Source organism: Octopus bimaculoides, chromosome 3 (assembly GCF_001194135.2).
Source record: "Octopus bimaculoides isolate UCB-OBI-ISO-001 chromosome 3, ASM119413v2, whole genome shotgun sequence".
NCBI classification, from domain to species: Eukaryota; Metazoa; Mollusca; class Cephalopoda; order Octopoda; family Octopodidae; genus Octopus; species Octopus bimaculoides.
Genome location: NC_068983.1, coordinates 90,658,955 through 90,668,489, shown reverse-complemented (window position 1 = coordinate 90,668,489; position 9,535 = coordinate 90,658,955). Strand labels below are relative to the sequence as shown.

Below are 9,535 nucleotides of genomic sequence, written 5' to 3'. Positions count from 1 at the left end.
TGTATATCATCATAAATATAAGGGATTAGCAATTGAGTTGCTTCTCCAACATACTGAAAATTTAGAAATAGCAGTCAAAGAACTACTGATTCTAAACTACAAATTTTTCTCTAAAACGGATGGCGATATTTATGGCACACATAGAACAAAAAACCGGAGGGAAAAGCATAAACAAAACAAGTCTTTAGTTAATTGGGTAAGTACAGAGCATTGAAAGAGTCTATAATATGATGTTAGAAGAATGTTCAGACACAAGGATGATAAATACCAGTTCGTAGTCAATGTACACAGTATTTGAAATGCTGTATCAAGAAGTTGAGGCTGCAATGCAGAGCCAGGGAGAGGCACATGTCATATAAGAAGTCGTGGCTACAATGCTGTTGTCGGTCTCTTGTTACAGGAATTCTTGCAGATTGTATTTGCTGTTAACAATGGTGAAGTAATTCACAAACAGCATGGAGATAGAACCTGTACGAGTGCTGCTGGTTGCTGTGTACGTAGCAAGAAGTTGATGTCATTAAGAAAATGATGGTGGTGACAGAGATGGAGGTCCTGAATGCTGCTGGACGAAGTGTTGATGAGTCTCCATGTGGCTGCTGTTGTGTCACCGCTGGAACTGGCTGTGTGCTCTGTGGTCAGTGGCTAGACCTCAGAAGGCCTGAAGTTGAAAGACCTTGAGACAGTGTGAAGCTAGCGTTTTATACAACGCAGTTGGCCCACCGAAGGTTTAGAAAAGACTGTCTCACATGACCTTATCTGAAGGCTGCGATTGGTTGAGTTGCATCTTGGCACACAATAGAGCAAGTGACAAATTGCGCCAATACTAACCAATCATAGTAGTAGACACAACAGGGTCCAAAGGTGCAGCCGAAGGCTAGCTGTTATCTACTACGTCCGTATTCATGTATATGTAACAGAGAGAGAGAGAGGAATTTCCCTTAAGTTGTTCGCTATAATATCAAAGCAGTCATTTGTTTTAATTGGTTGAATCAATCATAATTTCCCTCTTTTTTGTCTCTCTCTCTTTCTTTCCCCCTCCCTCCAGCCACATGACCTGTACATTATTCTGTTATCAGCCAAGAATGTCACTTACCTCAGTATCTGCTGCAGTTAATGTGGGGAACTGGCAGAATTGTTAGTATACCAGGCAAAATGTTTAGTGGCATTTCATCCATCTTTACATTCTGAGTTCAAATTCTGCCTAACTCAACTTTGCCTTTCATTCATTGAAATAAGTACTGGTTGAGCGCTGGGGTCGATGTAATCAACTTACCCCCTCCCCCAAATTACTGGCCTTGTGCCAAAATTTGAAACCAATATTTGCTGCAGTATTTTCTTTTTACTTATTAGTAATCTTTTATGATCACAAAATGAAAGATCAAACATGACACCCTTCAAGGTTCATCATCATTTAACACATTTTCCTCCATATTGAATGATTTAACAGGAATTGGCCATCCAGAGAGCTGTTCCAGGTGCTTCTGCCTGTTTTGGCATGGTTTTACAGCTGGATACTCATGTGGAACATGTTGAATATAGGCACTTCACCCTCTTCCACACACTTTTTGGTTTTCTCAAAATCTCTTTGGGTTCTTCTTTTTAACATCAAAACATTTTAATTTCTTAAATTTTCTCCTCACCAAAAAAAAAAAAAATAAATAAATAAAGATATGGTTTTCAACTCATTTTGAAATTTCATTCTTTTGGAGGAATTCCATGTTTTAAGATAGTAAAATGATTATTTTGATAAGAAAAAGGTGTTTTATAAAATTTTAATTTCCTTTGACTGATTGCTTACAGTTAATTTCTACTTTCATTTTGTGGTCATAAAATGAAGAAATACCATTCATTTATTGTTATTCTTTGACTTGTTTCAGTCATTTGACTGTGACTATGCTGGGGCATAAGCTTCTATGGTTTAGTCAACTAAATCAATTCTAAGTTAATTTGATTTGTCAGTCTTTTTTTGGTGAACTGCTAAGTTACATGGATCAGTGTGACACATGATGGACATAGCCAGAGTTTCAACTGAATGTTTCTCATCTATTAAGAAAAATACCATTTGCTGAATAAATTGTGGAAAATCACAACAAAATTAAACTAAATATCAGATGAATAATTCTATTGACAGGGAGCTGTGGGTTGCAGGTTTCTTCATTCTCCCTTATTGGTTACATATTTGGTGTGAGACTAAGTTGGCTCTTTAAATTAGTTGTACTTCATTTGGCAGGGTTCTATGACTTACCTTCTTTTTATTGTTCTGGAATGCAGAATACAGTTCTTTTAACAGTTATAGATTAAACGTTTTGGATTTTTTCCCCTTTTTTGTTTATTATTCTATCAGGATTCTAGTTTTTGGAAATCCACCCAAATGCAACCAAGTATAAAAATTTCAAAGCCAGTCATGGGTGAACTGTTTAATAAAAAAAAAACAAAACATTGATTTTCATTGTTTTCTAGCAAAAACTCATCAGAATATGATACAGGACTATGAAGTTACAAAAAAGTTGTATCCCTAGTGCATACAGCACAGTGAGATTTGTAACCAGGTTTTGGGTAGGTGTTCTGCTAGCTATGAGCAGGTCTTCTTGAGCATGGCTGAGCACCAACCCTCCCAACCCATTGTCATTTCCTCTGTAAGGCTCCGCATCTTGAGGTCAGCTTTCACAACCTCATCCCATACTGCTTGGCAAAGATCTCTAATAGCATTTACTAAGACATTTGAAGATGATGCAATACTACTATTTAGTGAGTGCATCATCTTTATGAAACAAACATTTAGTATTGCATTATCTTTGAAGGAATGATGAAACATTGCATTATAATTCAACAAGTATAAAACAGTGACAGCTTGCCAACTATTTATTTTTCCTTTGGTTTTATAATTGTAATCCTTCTATGAAATATCAAGGTATCAAAAGCTAAGCCTTGAAGAGATTTCACAATTATTATCCAATTTAAATAAAAAATGGAAAAAATTATTTGTGATGAATCTTCTTTTCCTGAAGGTGATAATGAAAGTGATCTTGTCAGTATTACTTATTCAGAATCGGATATGATGACAACAATGCTGACATAAAGTGGAATTCCAGAAGTGGAATTTTGTGTAGATCCATGTGGGTTAAAATCCTGATGTAGTAAACATCCAAAGGAAAAAGACATGAGCATATCAACATTCAATAACAGATTGGTAGCGAAGGGTGGCTATTAAGTGGTAAAAGGAAAGAAAAGTAAATAAATAGAAAGAGAGGTAGTTGGAGTGAGGGGGGGATTTAGGGATTGGCTTTAGGATGAAGTAAGGTGTACAGGTATATGGTGACTAAGAATATTGTGTAGGTCTACCCCTATACAACTGTATTGAATAGGAAAGGAAGGCCTTGGTGACTAGTAAAAATAGTAGAGTTATTAACAAAGTGTAGAAAATTTAATAAATTAGTAGAATTGCACATATCGTTTATATAGATAAGGAAGAGTAATGGGCCCTGGGGTACTCCTAGCTTATAGTGGATAATGGTGATTTTGATGTTTCAACAGAAACATACTATTCACGCTGAGAGATATGATCTAAACCAATTGTTAGGAACTCCATATGCTTAAGTTTGGCCAACAATATAACTGAATGTACAGAATCAAAAGCTTTACTGATATTAAAGTAAAGTGCAAGGAAATATTTAGAGATGTTTAGTGAACTGTAGGTATAATCTAGAAATTCAAGGATTGCATCAGCAGTACGTAAGTTTTCTCTAAAGTCAAATTGGTGATTTGATAGTATTTTGTTAAGATTGAGAAATGACTAGTCACTTGTGCATTAACTTTTCAAAATTCTTCGAGAGAGTGGATATAGGTCTGTTGTTACTTACATATAGGATATAGGTCTGTTTTATAGACTGGAATGACACATACCATTTTTAGACAGTCAAGGAATACACCTTGTGCAACTGATTCAGAAAAGAGCATTGCAATAGTAAGTTGACTATGTCAACAATCTGTTTGTAGATATATGAAGGGATATTTTCATTTGAGTCTGGTTTATTTTTAAGGGAGTTTATAACAGCTCTCACTTCGTCTGGGGAAGAAGAAAATGCAAAGAAGTTTGGGTTACTAGGGTCCATGTAGGACAATGAGTGGGGGATCTGATTGTTAAGGTTTGTAGCTAAATTAGAGAAGTAATTATTGAAGGTGCAGGCTATATCATAAGGGTTAGTAAGTGATTTATTATCCTGTAAAATTTCATGAATCATATGTTTCTTTTTTTGATTGTTTGTAAGTGTGTTTATTGTTTACCATGTTTTTGCATCACCAAGGTTTGCATGAAATTTATTTTGAAAATATTTATATTTAGCCCGTTTTATAATTGTAGTGAGTAGTGTTTTATAAGTGTTATAATTCTGAAAGGTTATTTGACCATTTTCGTATTGGCTAAAGAGCGCATACTTTTTATTAATACAATTTCAAATACCACTTGTTAACCATGGTTTGAGATAAAAATTAGGAGATATTTGTTTTGATCGAATAGGGAAGTCCATATTGTATATTTCAGAGAAGGTTGTGATAAAAATTTCCATTTTAACATTAATGTCTGAAATAGGAAGAGTTATAAAATTAGAAGTAAACACCTGAAGAGACTTTATCTAAAGTGGTCAGGCTATGAAGAGACTTTTATCTAAAGTGGTCTGGCTATGATCATGGTTATATTTTATTACTGGTTCATGTAAATATCCTTTGAGATTGAATAAGGTAAACGTAGGAGAATGTTCAGTTATTTCTACGTCAAAAACTCCAGAATGAGTTTTGGAAAGTTGATTACACCATATTTGATCTGGACATGAATTGGAAGTTGCTTGATTTCCGGTATTAGTAGGATTTAAGATGTCAATGTTAAAATCACCTGATATGACTGTGGTGTGGTTCAGATTACAGGAGGACAGATTATTTGATAGATGCACAAAATGTGTCATGATGAATCAGAACAATTTGTGTTGAAGAAAAAGAACAATAAGAGAACTAGAAAAGCACACAGAGAGCACAGACCTCTGCCAAGCAGCTCATTTCCACCCATATACACGCATGCTAAAAATCGCCCAGTTTCCCAAACCAATGCCAGCAAAACATAACCTCCTTGGCAGGGTTAAAAAAAAATAACACAGCCATATGGTATAAAAAAAAAACTTTAAAAACAGGAATCATCTGAAGCAGTTATAATACATCAATGACAACAGCAAGCTAGTTTCACAGCGGTGGTGGAGAGAACAAAGCCTGAGATTTCTGAGTCGATCTCAATAGTCAAGGCTTGTCATGTCATCTTCCACAGACCTCCATCAAGCAGCTCATTTTAAGATAGATATGCGAGTAAAATTACTAATAGAGAAACGAAAATAAACTTAGGAAACAGAAATGCCACCATAGGTGAAGTGGAAATGATGAACGTGTTTTCAAGGGAGATAATCAAAGAACATAACATTGTAATATTTCATGTAAAGTAAATATAACAAATGAAAAACCCTTCAAGAATCCACAAAAATTTACAGATCACTACCAAAATTTTATCATCTGTTCCTTGTGTCATTACCAACTTTTCGTGCAAGTTTCATCAAATACCATTCACAACTTTTTGAGTTATTTTGCACACAGACGGACAAACCAACGCCAACAAAAACATAACCTCCTTCCTTAGCAAAGGTAATTAAATCCTGCAATCAACAGACACATTTGCCCAATCTCAGGAAAAAATTTAAATTATCAGTATCCCCATTGTGACTTCATCGCGGAAACATATATGTATACAAACTTCGTGTTGACAACCTAACACAACAACCATTCTATACAAGTATGTAAATGTGTATATATATATATATAAATGCAATTATGTAAACACTTCTGTTAGTTTGAATCTGGCATCATTGTGAAAGTTAGTAATTGATGTATATTGATAAAGGTATAAATTTGAGCAAAGTCGACTCCAACATCAGGACCGACTTCATGCAAGCATGAAGGCACATTGGCAAAATGCTGCTCTTCTAAATGGAAACCTTACCTGCCATTGTGGTTTTCTGGCACAAAGCAAAGTAGGCCTTGCTGTCCACTCAATAAAACACATAGTAAATGATTCACAAGCACTCTCAACTTGTTTCATTTGCCAAAAGGTTTGCAAGGCACCAGTAGGCCTCAAGAAACACATTCGTATCCTTAGAATATGATTAATGCTTTATTTTACTAAACCCTCATTTGTCATTCACAACAAGTGAATCCATCATCATCATCATTATCATCATCATGCTTTTTATGTACCACCAGCATGGGGACTAGTCAGGTGGTCCTGGCATCGATCACATTCGGATAGTGCTTTTTATGTGCCAGTCAGGGGGTACTGGCATCGGCCACGTTTGGATGGTGCTTTTTACGTGCCACTGGCATAGGAGCCAGTCAGTGGGTACTCGCATTGGTCATGTTCAGATGGTGCTTTTTATGTGCCACCGGCATGGGACCCAGTCAGGGGACACTGGCCATAGCCATGATATTGGTTTTACTTAACTCAACAGGTCTTCTCAAGCATATCATATCACCCGATGCATCAGGGGTACTGTTAACTGGGCCGGACATGCAACACTGGCATCAGCCATGGCTGTGATCTCACTTTACTTGCCAGGTCCTCTCAATTTCCAAAGGCCTTGATCTTCTGTCATTGCTTCTGTGAGACCTAATGTTCAAAGGTCATGGTTCACCACCTCATCCCATGTCTTCCTGTGTCTACCTCTTCCACAGTTAGGAAGTGGCACTTCCTCACACAGCTGTCCTCATCCATACATAACACAAGACCATACCAGTGCAGTAATTTCTCTTGCATACCACATTTGATGCTTCTTATGCCCAAATTTTCTCACAGGGCACTGTTGTGTATGCACACTGACATTACACATCCAGCAGATCACACTAGCTTCATTTCTTTCAAGCCTACACATGTCCTCAGCAGTCATGGCCCATGTTTCATTGCCGTGTAGCATGGCAGTGCGCACACAGGCATCAAACAGTGTACATTTCATCCTGAGTGAGAAGTCCTTAGTTGCCAGCAGAGGTAGGAGCTCCTGAACTTTGCCCTTGCTATTCTTATTCAAGCCGCCACACTCTCAAGAGCAACCACCCCCACTACAGACTTGGTTGCCTAGATAGTGGAAGCTATTAACCACTTCTAGTTTCTCCCACTAGCATGTGATGGAATCTGTTTTCCATACAACTTCAGTATTTATTTCCCCTGTGCATCTGCCACACACAAAAACTATCTTCCCGGTTAACCTCCCTTAGATATTGCTGCACCTTTTGTGTCCATAGCTTACACCGGGTACATCATATGGAGTTTCATCATATGCCTTTTCTACATATCGCACAGGGCCATCTACCTGAAGGGGTTTGTGATTTGACAGCCTTCCTACTTACTAAGACTTTGGTCTTTGCTAGGTTAACCCTAAGGCCCTTCGATTCTAAACCTTGCTTCCACACCCTAAACTTCTTCTCTAGTTCAGGCAGTGTCTCAGTTATTAGAGCAAGGTCATCAACATAGAGGAGCTCCCAGGGGCAGCCTGTCTTGAATTCCTCTGTTATTGCCTGGAGGACTATAATGAATAAGAGGGGGCTGAGGACTGATCCTTGGTGAACCCCTACTTCTACTCGGAATTCTTCACTATACTCATTGCCAACCCTCACCTTACTGACAGCATCCTTGTACAGGGCTTGTACAACAATTACCAACCAGTCTTCTATCCCCAGTTTCTGCATTGACCACCAGATAAGGGATTGGGGGACCCTGTCAATGGCTTTCTCCAAGTCAACAAAAGCCAAGTACAGAGGTTTATCTTTGGCTAGATATTTCTCCTGCAGTTGCCATACCAGAAATGTAGCATCAGTGGTGCTTCGCCTGGCACAAAACCAAACTGCATCTCATCTAGGCTTACTCTCTCCCTAATTAGTTGGGCTATGACCCTCTCTGTAACTTTCCTCACCTGATCCAATAATTTGATACCCCTGTAGTTATTTCTACCTAAAACATCACCTTTACTCTTGTAGCAGTCGACTATGGCACTGCTGCACCAGTCATTGTGTATGACTCCTTCATAAACTACCTGATTTATGATGCGGGTGACAAGACCATAACCCACACTGCCCAATATTTTAAGCATCTCAGCAGTGATTCCTGATGGGCCAGGTGCTTTCCCTGTCTTCATATCCTTATTTGCTTTATCTACCAGGGTACTGTCAATTCGGGTAACTGGTCCCTCAATTGGGTCAACCTTTGGCAGACTCTCCTCTTCCCATTTATTCTCCACATTCAGCAGTCTTTTATAATGGCATCTCCAAGTCTCTTTCTTTGCAGAATCATTAATTGTAATGGCACCATCATCCATGCAGCCACATTTCTCTCCTATGACATCATGGCTTTCTCTCATACATTGTCTTGTAATCCGAAATACTTCAGTTCTTTGGTCCTCACATCACTGGACATTGGCAAACTTCTTTTCTGCTACTCCCTTGGCTATATATACCTATCTCCTAGCTTCCCTTTTGGCTATCTGATGCATTCTCCTGCTATCCCCACTCTTCCAGGCCTTCCAAGCCTGTTTCTTTGCTCTAATGGCCCTGTCTACAGTATTGAAACACCACCATGTTACCTAGGTCCAGAAGGGACTTGGCACTAGCCAGAGACTTGGTTTGTGGTGCTCAGCAAGCTGTCTTGTAGGAATTTGCAGCTGCCTTCTATTTCACAGAACTGTAGCTCCTTCTCCCTATCATCAAATTTCTTGATAAGGCTATCCCTAAATCTCTGACCATGTGAAGGGTTCTTAAGCTTCCAAGTCCTTCTTTTCCAGGTTGGTCTGCTTTTTGGCAACCTTCTGGCCTCAAGTCTAAAGTCACTAATAACTAGTCTATGCTAGAGGGTACATTCTTCACCAGGGAGGGGTTTTGTATTTAAGAGCAACCATGCATCCTGCTGTCTGGTGAGAATGAAATCAATCTGGCTTGCAGAAGTTGGTGTTGCAAATCAATAGGTTATTCGCATTTCAGAACTTCAGGAACCTCTTCATTTCTAGTACCAACTCCATGGCCACCGAGTACACCATGGAAGATACCAGGTTGCTGTCCGACAGGCCCATTAAAATCTCCAGCCACAAAGATGAGGTCATTGTCACTCATCTTGAAGGTAGCTTGCAGAAGAATATCATGAAAATGATCCTTCTGTTCATTTGGTAGGCCCACTTGTGGGGCATAAGCAGAGATAATTGTAGCTATACCTTTCTGCAAGACTAGCCTATCGCACACCCTCACTACCTCTATGACCTTATCCACCCATTTCTCTGGAAGAAGTATGCTCACACCTATTCCATCACTATTATCTTCCCAGAAGGGTTTATACCTATGTGCCTTGCCTGTGAGGACTCTGGGCAAAGCTCCTCTCCACCCTACCTCTTGTACGCAACATACATCAACAAGTCTCCGTTCAAGTATCATATATATATATATATACACACACACACATTTATGTATA

At 38.5% G+C, this 9,535-nt stretch overlaps 1 protein-coding gene across 1 annotated transcript in view; it reads right to left on the bottom strand.

The window, feature by feature from the left end:
• Nucleotides 1-9,183, bottom strand: part of LOC106882888 (myb-like protein D) — a 14,066-nt gene extending 4,883 nt beyond the window's left edge. The window contains exons 1-2 of the mRNA XM_014933698.1: nucleotides 9,058-9,183; nucleotides 2,246-2,260 (exon numbers count right to left, since the gene is read on the bottom strand). Of these exons, the coding sequence (XP_014789184.1) occupies nucleotides 2,246-2,260; nucleotides 9,058-9,183 (141 nt within the window). The remainder of the gene's footprint in view (nucleotides 1-2,245; nucleotides 2,261-9,057) is intronic.
• Between the last annotated feature and the right edge of the window lie 352 nt (nucleotides 9,184-9,535).